At 39.9% G+C, this 17,737-nt stretch overlaps 1 protein-coding gene across 1 annotated transcript in view; it reads right to left on the bottom strand.

The window, feature by feature from the left end:
• The window catches only part of tln2a (talin 2a), a 93,060-nt gene that overhangs the window by 49,282 nt on the left and 26,041 nt on the right, over positions 1 to 17,737 (bottom strand). Inside the window, exons 3-10 of the mRNA XM_078251936.1 lie at positions 4,233 to 4,404; positions 3,534 to 3,631; positions 2,428 to 2,557; positions 1,942 to 2,094; positions 1,214 to 1,356; positions 848 to 975; positions 455 to 518; positions 246 to 350 (exon numbers count right to left, since the gene is read on the bottom strand). Of these exons, the coding sequence (XP_078108062.1) occupies positions 246 to 350; positions 455 to 518; positions 848 to 975; positions 1,214 to 1,356; positions 1,942 to 2,094; positions 2,428 to 2,557; positions 3,534 to 3,631; positions 4,233 to 4,368 (957 nt within the window). The 5' untranslated portion in view covers positions 4,369 to 4,404. The remainder of the gene's footprint in view (positions 1 to 245; positions 351 to 454; positions 519 to 847; positions 976 to 1,213; positions 1,357 to 1,941; positions 2,095 to 2,427; positions 2,558 to 3,533; positions 3,632 to 4,232; positions 4,405 to 17,737) is intronic.

Here is a 17,737-nt window from a genome sequence, read left to right as displayed (position 1 = left end):
CCAGTTAAGACCGAGCCCAAGGAGATAAAAGGCCTTTCTGAATACACCTGAACAAATTCCAAAATCTGCTTCCCCTTTTTTAAATAATCAAATTTTAAAAACGGGAGAAAAGAACTTCAGGCTAGATTTTTCACTTTTTGAGGGTAGATGATCTCTTCAATGAATAAAAGGGTGCAGTGGTACTTCATTAAAATGGTGTATTTCCTTGAGCCCATAGAAATAAATATATATGTGTTCAAACTTACCTTGACCAGGAAGAAGGAGACGCCATATGTCCGCAGAGACCGTGCCAGTTTGACATATTTCACTTTTGCTTCGATCTCTGTCATTTCTCCACAGTTTTTGTGTTCCTGCAGGTTGGATTATACATGTATTCAGCAATTGGTGAAATGAAAATGAGTTTAATGTGAAACAATTAATATGCAAATTTTCGAAAAGGACAATGTGGCCACACCTGGAATATCTTCTTCTCAGCTCCTCTCTGCTTGATGTATTCTTTGGGTAGAAACTCCTTCAGGCTGGGAAAGAAATGAAACGCATAAGAAGCTGAAATTCATATGAAAAGCATGAACATGAACTTTTTCTGTTTCAGCCGTATATATCTAAGACCAATTTCATAAAACTCTCTAAATTGGATTTGTAACACGAATAGAAATGTTTCTATTGGTAATTTCATGACAGGTTGAACTCATTCACTTTTCTTCAGCTTTATTCAAATCAAATGAGTTCTGTACCTAATATTTGGCAAAGATTCTGGAGGAAGAAAAAGGGATATTCTCTTTAGAATGCCAAATTAATCAATGTGGATCGGCACGACTGAGACATCTTCTTGTGAGATAGCACTTACTCTAAGAATCCAGGTTTGTGTTTGTGCTCTATGTGAGGTCCAAACTGGATCTGGGCCTGAATACCTCCGAACTCGCACGCCTTGTCAAATGATACGGGGTGAGAGCCGTTTAGGATGTCATCTCGAGCCTGAAAGACAGATAAAACCTTTAATTAATTGGGTAATTTATTTACCTAAAAAAAAAAAAAAAGAAGGAATTCTAGCTTCGAGACAAGATTAAAAATGGTTTGCAAGAACCAGACAGTTATCCATCACTGGACATTTTACATTCACCATTAGGTGATGATGGAGAAATGGAAGGTACTGTATATCTTCTGGTTTGTAGTTACATTCTCCTGTGGTAGTAAATATGTTAGAGGGTCAGACCTGCACATAAAGCAGATTGAGTTGGACAGGGTCTCGGGAGTCCACGTTCTGGTCGGAGTAGAAGAACTTGCGTCTGAGCAGAAGGGTCTCGTTCTCGTCCACGCCCTGCTCTCGGAACGTTCTGCTGTGGTCCAGCCAGTTCACTGACAACACAAAATACAGCCACAGGGATCAGATAATGAAACAAAACGTATGTAAAAGGCAGACAAATGCAGATATGAATATCAGGTTGTTGTTGTTTTTTTGACAAAAATCTAATCAGTGTGGTTCTAGAACAGGGATGTCAAACTAAATGTCACTGAGGGCCACACTGGAAAATGAGAATCACATCAAGAGCCAGACATGTATAGCTTATTGACGTGCTTTTATTTAAGAGAAAAAGTCAAATATTTTGGACTGTATTATTGCATGGCTCAGATATGTCTTTTTACTTACAGTTTGGTTCAGAAAAAAAGCAGAAAAAAATGTCGAAAAAACTTCAAAAACAAACAAAGCGAAAGAAAAAGTCAAAAAAGTGAGGTGGTTGATATTACAGTAAGCTGTTAAACTGGACTGTTAAATGGCCAACGTGCGATGTTTTTTTTTTTTATTAAAGCGTTTTAGACTTTTGTTAGGAGGGTAAAAATCAATGACCCATTACGAAAGACAACAAGTGTTTAGAATTAACACTTTAGCTAAATAATGGCCGCCATCAACCATCACGTCAAATGGAATTCAACTAAACTCACAGTCATCATCTGTGTGTAGTTTGGCTTTCAGCTTCTCCATTTTTCTCTCGTCTCGCAGCAGCGTCCTGTCTTTCTTCAGCGTGCCCATCCCATCCTCCTTCTTCTCCTCCACCGTCTCCTGGATCAGAGAGTATTCCTCATAGTTTGTGATGCCTGGATTTAAAAGGGGAAAGAAAACATCCACGATATCCCCCAGAGTCAGGTTGGTTGGATAATGTTTAATTCAACAGGATTATTTTCGTAACACTTTATGATTACTTCTGTGTTTGCAAAAGCTCTTGTACACCAACAAAAGCAATTAAAATTGTTTATTTAGTGTATTTGCATTCTGAAAACACTTATCAGATTCAAAGGATGTTTTAACACTTTGTGACACTGAATTTTAATGCATGCATGTCTTTAAAAGACCTAATAAAGGGCAGTTTAACCCCTATACAGCACGCCTTAAAAGAATGGAGGAAAGGGCTAGTAAAAGGAACTATGTACCTATTCTACTGCATATAGTCACAAGCAGCTCTCCCACTGTTTTGGAGTCGTCCACCATGATGGTTTTAACGGCCCCGTCCAACATTTTTATTTTCTGGGGCTTCTGCTTCTTCTTGTATTCAAGGATGTCCTGCTCAAAGACAAAAGGTAGCGAGAAAAGAAAAGAGAACAAGAGTCAAAAAGAGGAGAGAGGAATGCAGGAATTGAATGGATAAGGGTTAGAAAGAGATGGAGAGAGAGAGAGAGAGAGAGAGAGAGAGAGAGAGAGAGAGAGAGAGAGAGAGAGAGAGAGAGAGAGAGAGAGAGAGAGAGAGAACCCACCGAGAAAATGATCAAATGCATACAGGTTGCTTGGAGAGAGGAGAGAATATGGGCCTGAAAACCTTATTTAACGGCTGCCTATCACAGCTCACTGCTCCCTTCCAATCACAACAATGAGGAGAGATTTGGTTCAGAATAATTGGTCACAGTCATGCCTTCTACCTGGGTTGCCTTTGGTGGATTTGAAGAGGAAAAACCATTTAGCGCTGCAAAACCAAACCCACTGATGTACTGAGAGGCTGCACTACACGACAAACCAGAGTCGCTCGGGCATTTAGCAGCAGGGATCAGAGACTGGCAAAGGAACTACAGCTGGCTAAAGCACTTCTTTAAAGTCACTTTTAAAAGATTCCTTTGATGTGCTCATTTTTCTTCTCGATATCCAATTTGATCCTGTGCTTTTAATCTCTCATTCTCCTTCTGTTTTTGTACTGCTGTGTATGTTTTAGGCATAAATTATATTGTACACTGTCTTTGTTCCCAGTTGTTATTGAAGGATTAATACAATTTAAATGAACTAAATTGTTTGTATTATTTCCTCCATCATAAAGCACTCCTTAATGCTATGTTCAAATAAGGATCATCACATTGTGCTACCTTGTTTAGTTGTTGGCCATTAAAACATCTGGAATCATGCATGGAGTTTGGAAGTAACTAAAACAACAACTATATACATAACCTGCATATAAATGCAAATGTGTTTAGGACATGAAGTGTGTGTGTGTGTGTGTGTGTGTGTGTGTGTGTGTGTGTGTGTGTTGGGTTAAACAGATTGATATACTTACCCCATTGCGAAGCATGTAGTAGTCCAGAGTCCTTCCAGACTCCAGCCAGATGCCTTTCCTGGGGTCTTCATCAGACAGAAACAGACCATAGTCTGAAGCTGGAGCAGTGAGGAGAAACATCAGCATTTTAGAGACTGTTGTGATGGAAGTTATTCCTTATGCTGGGATCAGAGTACACCTCCATAATGAGACCGACATGGGGCATCGGGAACTATACTGAACGATGGGCGCAACTATTGCTCAATGTAGTGTGCTATAGTGGAGAACAATCAACGCGCAACAACGTCCCCTCAAAAACACATCACCTTGTCTGTAAACATGGTGATGCATGTGGGAATGCTGATGCCGTCAGATGGAACAGTAAAGTCTGACCCAGCCATCTCATCCTCTTGATGTGGGTCTGGCTTGTCAGGCTACATTTTAAGTGTATTTAAACTAGTTTGTAAGCCTCCGAACATCCAAATACTGAAGTTGAAGTATTAATCTGCAAAATCTGATTTAGTTACAGTCATTAAATGTTGTGATTAATTGTTAAGTGCACGGTTATGTGAATAAATAGACCTATTTACATTTGTAGCATTGAAAACTCCTGACTAATCATAGCACAAACATACTGCGTTTGTTCTCTTTCATTGTTCCTTTGCAGTCCTGTATCTTTTACAGTTTACAGCCCAACCAGTGTCCTTTTATCATTCTTACCCTGTCCAGTTTGAGCCTCAGGGACCCTCTCTCTGATTATCCTACAGGCGTCATAGACGGCTGTGGAGGGCTCAAACTGCATTGTCTTCACAACGTTGCACTGGCGAACGCAGATTTTCAGCGACAGCACCACCATCTTGGCAGGCGGTGTGGGCGGGGGCTGCAGCTACACCTGCGCAAAACAAGGAGGACAAAGAGGGGAAGGGCAGCGCAGCAGAGGTTGAGTTTATTGCATGGCACAAGTCCAGGAAGGGGCAAAACTTGAGCACAGTGATGAAACTCATTGACTGTGATAAATGAGCCAGATGTTGGAGGAGAAGAATGAATTTCCTGATGTTACAGAGAGGGCGTATACACTTTACACCCAGTCAGGTACACATTTCTCTTGCAAATGGGATAATTGTTATTTTCGAATTTGATAATTAAAAGTTAAATTAATCCACTGTGGCATCGCTGTTATTATTAAACAGCGATGCAGCAGTTATTAACTGCTTGATTAAACAGATAAAAATTTTTTTTTATTATTTACACACACACACACACACACACACACCTTTCCCTTGTCATAAACAATGACATTTTATGAATTTGAACAAAAGTGCTAATTGGTGCACAGTGAGGGCATTGTTATGTTTCATAAAACAAAAGAGCCAACAAGAAAATGTATCACTTGTTGAAAACGGCCCATCTGGTCCCTCCTGGGGACAGAGAAAAGACTGATATAATATTCTGAACAAGAGACTTTAAAATGTCAAATAAAGCAACAAAGCTACCCACAACAACTGATACTGGAGAGGCACTTCTCCATTATGTCTTTTTCATACGAGATGGTTGAAACAAACCACTTCTGAAAACACTGCACCGTTAAATCGATTTCTTTCCCAGTGACAACAGGAGTCTGTATATTTGAAGACGATGATGTGTGTTCAGAGGCAGGAAAGAAATTTCCAGCTTGTTATCTTCCAAAGTTAAAGTCAGTATGGGTCCTTCACGGTTTGCATGCTGAATATTCTCTTACCAGATTTAAAGTTAACAAAAAAAAACAAAAAAAAAAAAAAAAAAAAAAAAACCACAGGTTGCTACTAGGTTCACCATATCAACTTAAATATACTACAAATATGATTAAACACTGCTGTGGTTCAGAGATTAAATGCAGGAAGAAGGGAAGAAAGCTGTGACCTCCCTTACAGAGAACCTCCTGTCTGGGTATAAAAGGGAACACTAAGCCCCTCTGTGCCAGGGAGTCAAAGGTGAGGGATCAGTCCTGGCCATGGTTGAAGTACACAGACGGCCCCTCATCCACTCCGCTCGCTTCTGACCCCGACTCAGACGTTTAGAATCTGGCTCCTATGTGAGATGTATTCACATATAGCAGTGAAGGTGTTTGTCTGGCACACAATGTTGACACTCAGCTGAAACTAGCTAGCATGTATCTCTACTATATAATATATTAACACATAAAAAAAAAAAAAAAAATCATTAAAAAGAATTCTCAGAATATAAAAAACAAAATGTTTTGGTTGGGCTTAATAACTGCCCTCATTGGTGCACTATGTTTAGTGTAGCCTGTTAGTTCGTCTCAGCTATTGCTTTGGGCTCTATCTCAATCAGTCCAGCACTTTCACATACCTCCTGTTGGTAGCGGTTGGACTAAAGCCAAAAACTTTCTTACAATCACTCACACTGTCAGAGCCTCACTGAGCTTTAAAGACAACACCTTCCTAAAACAGATATGGCCCGTTATTCTAGTGATCCCATACTGTTAAACCAAATCTGTCACAATGAAAAGGTCTCTCAAAGGAAGGATGAAGGCAGACAAAACTCTCAGTGATGCCCTTTAAAAACCAGCCCAAGAGTTACTTCAGTGAATGAAAGCAACAAAAGCGACTTTGTGGAAACACTGACAGGGACGAGCGGGATTTACAAGTATATGAACGCATTTTTGAAATCCACCTATGAATCCATAAAGCATCGCTATCTTGTTCAGAGTCACAGTGTTTCTGTTTTGATTTGATCACAGACCTCTGGTTTTTACCTTTGGGGTGGTATGTGTTCGCCTCCACAAACAGATAAAATAATGTGATTTTCCTCTTTTAGACTGTAATCGCTGCAGCAACAGCCTTTACAAGTCTGAAGAATGAGCAGACAAGCAGCAGGAAAAAGCAAGGAGATAAGAGGAAGCAATGAGGAAAGAACATGATAAACTAATAATATGATGTAATGGTTATCAGTGGAACCACCAGCAGGCTCGGCAGGACTACAGAGAATGAACTAGCTTATTTATGGCAGTGTAACTACCAATGCAGAAATCACTTTGGGATTTTAACATAACGCCACATCAAGGCTCAGTGTATTTAACTTTGCTGCAATCCACCGCACTTGAGGTGCCTTTTCATTTCACTGTAATTGATCTACAAGTTTATGAATATCTGACTTGTTTATTGCAACTATGTCCTTCCATCACATCTGTGTGAGCCTCTTCCTAAATATCAATACATTTGAGGCATGCTAAAAGACAAAAAGACAATGCAGCTCTAAGCTGTGTCCTGTATAGACATAGCTTGGATTTCTTAGTTTGATAGCTTATACTTCTAAATGATAACACTAGAGAAATTGCTTTAAGGCTTTTTGAAGGAGAGACAGAATACCAAAACAAATGTTTATTATCAATATTGATACAGGTAACCAATTTGACCATGAGCCCCAGCTACTGCCCAGTTTGCTAAATTGGACCAAATTAGTTTCAAACATGCAGCTGGATAACATTTTGACCAATGTTGCTACACACGCCAATAAAGCTAATGATGATACATTATGTTAGAAGGGCATCTTTTTAGTCATACTCCAGTAGTATCATGGGGGAAATATTTTTAATCCAATAACTCAATTAAGACTAATAAATTGATACAATTACAGAAGCACAAGACGCTTTAACAGCAGACTTTACTATTGTACACTATAAGGAACAGATAAAGGCCCCAAAACACTTGAGCACAACCAACTCATTAAGTTGCTACCAAATCCAGTGTTGGAATATGGCTCTAGTGTGTATGGAACAAACCCACCTTAGTAATAATCATGTATGGACCTAATGTAATTCAACAGACAGCTCTCTCCATTTCAAAAAATGTAATCCTAATGTTTTGTGTAAAAACAAAAACAGTAGATGTAAGAACATCAAAATAATAGTTGCACATGTGTACTTTTTTATATTTTTTATATAAATAAATAAAGAGTAGGACATGCTTTAAAAGCATATTTTTACCAAACAATAACTAGGATACCATTTACAGATGTGTACCAATACAATCACTAGCATGAGCACAAAGTATTATCTATTAAAACAATATATGTACATGATTCTTTATATCTTTATACCTTTATATATTGTCAATGAACAAAACCATGAATGTCCGTACAAAATCTCATGGCAATTCATCCAGTAGTTGTTGAGATACTGTATGTCTGGACCAAAGTTGTGCCATTTTTGCCACTAGCACGGCTAATAATATTTGAATGGTATATTGTTAGTCATACTCGCATCTTATGAGTGGAAATGTTGAATGGAAAAATGCCTTTAATCCAATAACCTAATATATGAAAAAACAATAGCTCCATTATCCAATCCTGTATTTGACATTTTGTGAGCTAAACAGCCTTTTCAGGTCAATTAAGACTAATAAGTTGATAAAATTACAGATGCAGAAGAACAAGATGTTTTAGCAGTATACTTTGCAATTGTACACTGCAAGAAACAGATTAAGCAAGTGGAAATACTACATTGAGAGGTATTGTATTTTCAGAGAGGACTACAGCAGTGTAGTCTACGGTGGCCCTGAAGTGCATATCACAACAGCAAATAGAAAAACGCAACAGCAAATCATAAAACACGACGGCAAATAGGAAAACACGACGGCAAATAGGAAAACACACGACGGCAAATAGGAAAACACGCAACGGCAAATAGGAAAACACACAACGGCAAATATGAAAACACGACAGCAAATATGACAAACACGACAGCAAATACGAAAACAAAACGGCATTAACTTCTACCGGAAAAGGTAGGGCCTATCTAGCAGAGGACAGAGCCTCCTGAAAGGACAGACGGACTGTCTCTCTGTTAAAAGTAGGCGCTTTTCCGTGTTTTTCACCTCTCCTTCCTGTTAAAAGACAGACCGTCTGTCTGTCCAATCAGGAGGGTCCATCCTCTACTAGATAGGCCCTACCTTTTCCGGTAGAAGTTAATGCCATTGTGTTTTCATATTTGCTGTCGTGTTTTCCCATTTGCTGTCGTGTTTTCATGTTTGCTGTCGTGCTTTCATGTTTGCTGTCGTGCTTTTCATGTTTGCTGTCGTGTTTTCCTATTTGCCGTTGTGTTTTATGATTTGCTGTTGCGTTTTTCTATTTGCTGTTGTGATTTGCACTTCAGGGCCACCGTAGTAGTCTCACATACAGCAACCTGCTCCATCTCTCTCCATGCTGATGAATCCATCTGGATGCAGGACCATCTGTTTGCGTTCATGCTTTATTTACCAGCCTGCTGTATCTGACTGCCAGACCCATCCACCTGCTGCACCAGGGTGCCGTCAATCTGCAGCTTTATCGGTCTACTTTACAGGCCTAGCTTTCAGCATTGCACCTCACTATAAATACTAACTCTTGACAAACAAGCGAGAAGCAGTGGTACTCTCCGCAACATCAACAACCCTTTTGCAGTCATCAGTCATAAGATATCAATGCACATTTCACATCCAAAATTGCATATAACAGAAGTAAACCCTTTGAGCAGAAAAAAAGGACCCACTGAACCACCAATACATTGCAAAACAAAAGACACAGACAGAACACACAAATCCATAATCATTAATACGCTGTATTCTCCTACTCTGTAATACATAAGTACAATGCATCTCTCCTCCTCCTGACATTAAACACTACTGCATCAGTTACACCTACACGTCTTTGATCTACTGCAGGCTCACATAACAAAGAATATTCAACAGTACCACTCACATTTTTCATGTGGTTTACACCACCGACAGCAGAAGCCCATTCACGGCCAATTTAATCATAGTGGACTTGCTTTTGGGTAAATAATTAATAGGAATTTTCAGGATATGTATAATTGTGCATAGTGACTAGCCCTAGTCATAGATAGATAAATTCATCACGTTCAATGCTTACTGTAGGTCAGATGACAACTGAACCATCTCTATGACAACTGCTCCATGCTGATGAAATGCAGTTGAAAGTTTGTGACAAACAAAGCAAGTGGGCCTTGAGTTAAGAATTTTAAGCCATGTTAGCAGCATGGTTCTACGGACAGCAACGTCCGTCTGCTGGTCAGTCCAGCGCTTTGGCCCACCCTGAAATATCTCAGTTATTGGGTGGACTGCAGTGAAATTTGGTACAGACATTCGCGGCTTCCATAGGATATCTGGAGATCTGAAATCTGACCGACATTGGTGATCCCCAAACCCACCCTTTAGCACCACCATGAGGTTGATGTTTTTGGTATTTTAGCAAAATATCTCAACAACTATGGGATGGATAATCATGAAACGTTTTCACTCTGTCCAATACTTTCTGTTAATGACTAAATACCTGCAAAGCTAATGATGTTTCCATCAGCCTCTGATGTACTGTGTGTAATGTGCTAATTGGCGATGGTTAGTCTGCTAACATGCTAAACTAAGATGAAAATGATTAACATTATATCTGCTAAACATCAACATGTTAGCACCATCATTGCGGACATGGTTGCATGGTGACATTAGCATTTAGCTCAAAGCACCACTGTGCGTCCCCAAGTGCAGCCTCGCAGAGCTGCTAGCATGGCTGATGTCTCGTTTTTGCCAAACTACTATTTGCATTAACTTTAACATGTTTCTGAAAAGCCCAAAAATTATGAATTGATGAAGAGCACATGTAAAGCCAGCCCTAAGTTTCCCTACAGTAAAGATAAGCATAGTAAGGGATCATGGGTAGAGCCAGCTGCATTCAAGCCGCCGAGCCCTGAAGGTGCTTTTTAGCCTTGTATCATATTGATCCCAAAACAAAGGCACATACTGAAAACGTACATATCTGCTCTTAAAGACATTGTGGGGGTGAGGCCACTAGGACAGTTGATACTGCAACTACTCCTCAACAAGTGTGGCCTGGAGCAGAACTGAAGGCACCCTGGATGTGTCATTTTGGCGGAGGTCAAACAAACCGATCCATTGGAACAAAAAAAAAACATTGGAATGAATTGAGAAATTTCACTATTTTAAATAATAGTGTGACTGGGCCTTAATTGAGCAGGTTACCTGGGCGCTCTGTAAATGCAGTGCAACGTCTGTCAATAATCTAATCACCTGACAAGACTGTTCCCTTGTTTCAGGATGAGGCTGGAGCCCCATTCTACTGGAGCTGGGAAATACCCATTCAAGAGAACATGTGTTGACAGATGTCAAACAATGTGAGCTGCTGGTATAGTTTGTGTTTATAGTATTTGACTCATTAACTAAGAGACCTGGGCTTTGACATACATTAGATACAGTAAATACAGACATAACACCAAAAGTAGGACAGAAGCAGCGCAGAGAGAACACCATAGATCAAGGAATGCCGGTTACATTTTGCCACTGTTTTCACACACACACACACACAGTAGCCGATTTTCTTTCGTTGGCAAAAAACTGCCAACCTAAGAGTTGGACAAATGCTCATGAGTTAAAAGGCAAATGAGACCGAGCACTGGAACATGTAGACATTGTTCAATAGATCAATGAGGCAGAGCAGTGCCTGCTGGGAATGCCCAGGCCCTATTACAGTAACATGGCCTCTAATCCAATAATAGAACAGCCCACAAGTGAAACAGGCCAATCCTAGTTTTGGACCACATCAACACATTCAATATATTTTGCCAGAGCATGTTGGTAGCCTAGTTTCGACACAAGGGCCAAACTGGGCTACTACAGGCATGGTAATTAGTCCATCTGTTTTCTCTGGTTTAGCTGTGTTTAAAGTTTAAAACGGCCATTTTTGTGTCTGCTACAGCACACATATCTGCTCTGTAAATCACTTTTCCTCTGTTCTCCTTAGAGAAAATATGTGACACCAAAAGGGAGAAAGATATTTATATATTATAGACCAAACACCTTGTTCTTTTCTTTTAATAATAAACTACTAACAATACTGTTTTTGACAAAAAAGTTAGACTAAATTTGATTGCAGTTGGACTTATATGGCAGAGATGTATTTTCTAATTGGCAGTTAAAAGCATATTGTTTCTGACCTAAAGCAATGGCACTTGGCACCCTGCAATGGAAAAATGCACAGCACAATACAACCTTATCATGACAGTGGCTTTCACTCTGACACCATACATGGCCTCAGGAAATGCAGTACGGATAAGGGCTGCTGGAAAGTCAATAAATATATTTTTTTAAATTAATCTGACTGTAGAAAAACCCCATTTCTAAAGTTATGGAACTTATAGCAGACACCAAGATGGAAAGTTTAAACTAGACATGTCTGCTACTAAAAGACTGTAACAGCGCTTTATTAAAATTATTCCTGGCTAACAAGTGCATGGCGGGAGGGTGGGCTAATTTGCCCCTGGAACATGACACATATTATGATCCATCTATTTTATATGCATTGCTACAAAATAATAAATGGGCTGTGTGATGCACCACTTTGTCAGGCTTCCTCATTACCATCCAAATCAGGTCTAGTTTAAAAGGTATTATGAGGGAAATCTTTGTGATAGGACCCTGTCGCACAAAATTCAGTAATACGGAATCATCAAAATCAGTGGATTTGCTCATGTGAGCTAAAGAAATCTGTTAGATGCTTTCACGTTCAGTTAACTTTGAGACTTGAATTCCCACTAGAACCTTTTCTGTACCGTTTTGACCACTTTCTGTACAAACCAGTGTTTGTTTATCTACATCATGCATCCGTTTTGGACTCTCTCTTTGCTGCTATGCCACCTAATCTTAGCACAACAGAGCAAAGTGCAAATAAATACACCAGAACTTTTTGCACATAGCACTTTAAATTCTTACAGTCACTTTTTAAAGATGTCATATTGTCTGTACAGTCAGATATGTCCTTCATGTCCTAAGATGTTATTAGGTTGATTTTGTGTTGATTTTAGAATGGTGTCTCTGTTACATGTTTGTGTTGTGAAGCAACAGATTGTAACCTTATGCCCAAGACAAATTTCCCCATCAGGGATAATAAAGTGTATTCTATTCTATCTATTAATTTCCCTAGGCATCTTACCTTTATTTTCGCTTAAAACTCACTCAAGGAGAAAGTTGTCAGAATTATCAATGTTTTTTTATATTCTTCTGGCATTTCAAACACAAGTAAACAAAAGCAGGGCATCTAATTTCCAGCAGATGAATGCAGATTTTGTCAGCTGAAATGACAACTGTGGCTATCAGAGTATCCGTGGCTTCAGAAGTAAAGCTAGGTTTAACTACAGTTCGCAGATTACATGAAGTACGGACAAACACAGTTTCATCCATTACACTTTTGTCCTTGTGTTGATGCTTATGTAAAAGCTGAGTGGAGTATCACTTTTATTAGAGCCCCATGCACAGCTGGCAGCCTGCTGACCTGTTCTATTGCTACTCATCGCTATAGGCCTTTCAAGTGTTTCAATATATTAATCATTGTCTTCTTAGCTGCACACCCTCCTATATACACGTACAGTAGTGTTGGAAGTCTTGACTATCATTCAATGATGAATCCGTTTCAAACAGTTTTCCGGAGCAGGCCAGCCTCTTCTTTTAAATAACCTCAGCTGCAAATAAACCAGTTTTCTATCACCACTGTCGTCATTTCCATGCAAACACAGCGTAAAAAACACATTAGAGACTCTCTCTCCCTCGCTGACTACTCATCGGGCAGAAATGGAACTGATCTAAAGCATACAGTCTTAGTCACAGACCAGTGAGCCAGCACAGTTCAGAATGAGGTCATCATCATACAGCAGACTGAATGGGGCTGCGGGCACTGGGTAAATATCGCTCTGCCTGATATATAGGCTGATTGAAAGCCTTTCAGATCTGTCAAAGAGAGTATTCTTACGAAGAGAGTCTACAGGAATGAATGTGGAAGTGAATGCATGCTTGAGGTTTCAAATTAATCTTGTCAAGGAATATTTATGATTGGGTTCCACAAGGCCTTTGCTTGTTTTCTCTGTTAGAATCAAAGTAAAACATGCTGATCATTAATTCCACTGTTTCAGTCAGTAAGAAAAAAAATGTAATATATGCTCCTGAGTAAGGGAGGGGCATGGTGGCAGAAATGTGTCCACAAATTACACTTTATCCATTTCTTAAATGGCACAAGGCCAGAATTGGGGTGTAGAATAATCTGCTGCATCAAAGAAAGGATGAGACAAATTGAATTAATAGGTTTCACCTACATGCCAGAGGGGATACAAATATTTACAGCTTAAAACTCCAGTTTATTTGCTCTTCACCATGGCACCAGACAGTTCTAACACTTATGTACAGAAATGCACAAGGATACGCACACACATCTTCACACCCCTCTACTTAAAAAAAAAAAAAAAAGGAAGCTACATGTGAGAAACAAAGCCTGTAAGCATTATTATCCACCTGGTTGGTGGTAGAGTCAGGTGACAGACTGCACACCTCCTGAGTGACAGAAACTACATATCTGCCTGTGTGTTTTTGCGTGTGTACATTTGCATTTATGTGTAAGAGTGAGAGAGAGAGAGATGGCAAATGTTTCAGACAGACAGGTGATGCCTCTATGTCGGCAGCAGCACCAACGCAGGTGTCGAATTTCATGCAGCGGAGAAGAAAGGCAAACAGTTGGCCAACACTGCCAACATGGAGCTTGATGGTAATGCCTTATTCAACATAATACAGTATAGAGTCGCACCTAACGTGGTAATGTATACTTTGTTAATGTTTTATAAGGTCATAAAAAGGGAAGAAACGGTCTCCTAGATTTCTAAGTGTCTCCAAGCTGAAGGTAAACCACGAGAGAGGGATGGACCTGGGATCAATTCAGCCTCTTCACCGGAGGAGGGAATCAATTTGAAATCTAAAGCCAAACCACATTCTCTCTCTTGGTACTTTAAAAACACGAGGGGCAGTGAGAGGCTATGCATTCATGAGCCACCACTCATTTGGTGTTAGTTAATCTTCTATTACAACCCTTACTCACTCCCACATTTCAGTATTCCTTTAAAGAACATTGCTTTGTTTTTTTTCACTTAGAGTACCCTATAGATTCAGCCTTTAACATTACTCTGACTACTATATTGCCACTTGAGGACGTGTTCAAATACAGGTTGCCATGGTAACAGAGACTGGTTGTAGCCTGACTAATATCTGATCTGTTATAAGGCATGGATATGACATAACCCTAGAGTTTAACTGATATTTGTTGCTCGATATATTTGTGGATTAAAGCTATTGCTAGCTGATGTGTTGTGCATATATTCAGCATTTTCTTTAAGTTGCCCATTTTTATGCCAAAGATAAAATGGTCAAAATAGTTAATATTGTAACCTAGCCTGTAATTCGCATCCATATAAAACAGTCTCAGTAACTGAAAATGTTAATGGAAAAACTTGCATTATCGTTACAACAGCTTTTAATTTTAGCTAAACTGTAGTTTAGCTGAGTATCCCATATCTGTAATTTGTAGCAGCAGAGGTTACTATTCACCAAATAGTCTCACTTTTGTACGTTTTGCTGCTGCAACATCTGTACTTCTATAATGCTTTTACTTATAATGGAGTGGGTTGGTTTACATTGTGGTATTGCAACTTTTACTTATTTAAAAGATCATTCTTCCTTTCTGCTTTACACCCCAGTTCATGTGCTAATCAAAGAGCCAGCACTGCTCCAGCATGTATATGCATTTTTGTATCTTATAGTGTGGATCAAAAAGGGCTGAGGCAGAGATGTTTGTTAAGTTATCTCCAGTCAGGCATTTTTGGCCATCTGTACCCATGTCACATACACATCCCTAGACCCTGAGGTTGCATGGGCAAATTATAAGGAGATGGGAATCAATAAAACCTACCATGTACTAAAGGTCCACATAGTCTCTGTGCTTTGGTGTACGTTTAACAGTTACTGAGGGGATTGTCTTGCTTGTGGGACTTTCTGGTGTAGTTTAAAGGTCAGGGATAATTCTGGCTGTCAGACCAAGATTTAGTCTAGGCCGTTTCCTCAATAATAATTTCACTGCCTTCAGCAGAATAAAGACTGATTTGAATACAGTATGGATGAATCATATTTGCTTTTAAAATCGATTTGAATCTGAGGTTAGAATCAGATGGGGATAGAGATAGTAAGAACCATGCCATTAGTTGGAGTCAGTAATACTACATTAAAGTATTGAAACTGTTGCAGGTATAATGAGTATAAAACATGATAATACATCTGCAGGTCGAACGGAAAAAGGATAGGACTGTGTCAATCAAGATCAGGCCAATATTGGCCCATTATTAAGAATCTGATATCCTCTTATACTTGCTCAATTTCTATTTCAGAGGCTTCTAGCCCAAGAACATTTTTTGATTTTGTTGGTTGTAAAAGTGTTTTTTTAAAGATTATTTGTTGGGCATTTTTAGGCCTTTATGACAGGACAGCTGAAGAAATGAAAGGGGAGATAGAGAGGGGGGAGGGACATGCAGCACAGGGTCGCAGGTCGGAGTCGAACCCGGGCCTGCTGCGTCGAGGAGTAAACCTCTATATATGGGTGCCTACTCTACCAACAGAGCTATCCGGGTGCCCAAGGGGTCACATTTATATCAGAAACCTCTCATTGCAAAAATATCAGGGCCAGGCAGTTTGCTGTTTGACTTGTTTGTTTCAACACGCATAAACACAGGCATAATTTGAGGACAGAAAAAAAAATCCTGAGGGGAGACCCATGGTTGCCGCTTAGATATGAATGCCAGGGAGGCCAATGTGTTTCTAGACACTGAGGCCTGTTCTAAAATATTTGGCGCTGATGCATCTGGGATTAACCCTCTCGATGGGACGGCCACCCTGCCAGGAAAAGACAGGTGATTCACTGCGACGGTGCCAGCCAGCTGCTGTGGTGGTGGTGGTGGTGGCGGCGGCCTCGGTCGATGGCCTTGGTCACCCCCACCAGGAGGCATGATCACTGCTTACCAGTAAAATGTCTGTCGGTGGAAGGAATGCAGTGACAGCTTGGAAGACTCAAGAGTGAGTAAGATGTGGTCAAGAGCTAGTCATGTTCCAGGCTTGGTTAAGAGGCACCAAGACCATAAAATAAATAATACATACACTGACTGATTAGTCACATCGCAGCCCTGATGCTCACTTCTCCTGCCATCACTAATATTTCACATCCAACTAGGAGCTGCACTAAATAATTCGTTTGCCACGATTCTTGTGATTAATCGTGATAGCGCTGTGTACTTTTAACTGATACTTGACCCAAAATGTTGTGAATCACTCACGTCCTATAAGCTTGAAAGGAAATGTATAACGGTGTCAAGCAAGTAGGTTTTGCTACAAACCTGTCTGCTCTGCTGTGTGTGACATCATCTCTTTGTCTGTCAAGTACAGAAGAGCTTGTTTAGGGAACACTTGACGGATTAACCACATCCTGTAAGTCCATAAACAGTCAGCACAGAGAGCCGAGTAACAGACCCAGTTGTCACCAGGTTCTGAGAAATAGACCTGTATTAACTGCATGCAACAGGGCTGCTAAATGATGCTGCTGTGTTGACTCAATAATTCCACAACATCGGGTCATAGTAAGATGTGACCGCTGCCTTTACAATCAATAGTTAATAAAGTCTGTGTCACTGTCAACCATGACCATGCTTGTACATATCTATACACATGATTCCTAAAGAACGGGGGGGGGGGGGGGGGGTCCAAGCCATAGTTCAACACATTGCAGCCGAAGATATTTAAGTCTTAAATGTCTACTGTGACAACAGTTAAGACTACATAATAAAAATATTCATAATGAAAAAGTACAATGATCTGTTACGTAGATTTTTATCCTCTTGCAGCCCCACTGAGTTTGAATCTGGATGCAGTCCCAGTTTTTCAGAAAATGACTGCAGAGTCGATCCTGGCTGTGGCCTACTGGCCCAGGTCCAGAGGAATACACTCTGTGAGGAACGTCTAAACATGAGATCGGTCAGGCTGGGAATGGAACTATTTAGAGAAAACGTGGCAGAGCTGTTTAGTTGCACTTAAAAAGGTATATAGAATGAATTGACCAAGTTGGGAAGAAAGTGGCTGACGGTAAACAACCACCCAGAAACAAACACCACCCTTCAAATTTGGGATGTTTAAAATGCAATAAACCTACTCGCATTGTAATTATACTTTCCATAACTAGAGACGCGATCATGTTCCAGTTTCAATTAAATGTTTTATTCCTCTTGGCTGAGGAAATAAAGCTAAAATTATGCCTGCTACAGTAACAAAAAAGAATTCTATTAGGGTTAATAGGTAACAAAATTA

This window comes from Sander vitreus, chromosome 1, assembly GCF_031162955.1.
Source record: "Sander vitreus isolate 19-12246 chromosome 1, sanVit1, whole genome shotgun sequence".
In the NCBI taxonomy this organism is placed as follows: domain Eukaryota; kingdom Metazoa; phylum Chordata; class Actinopteri; order Perciformes; family Percidae; genus Sander; species Sander vitreus.
The sequence above is the reverse complement of the archived record's forward strand: the minus strand, read 5'-3'. Positions and strand labels throughout refer to the sequence as shown.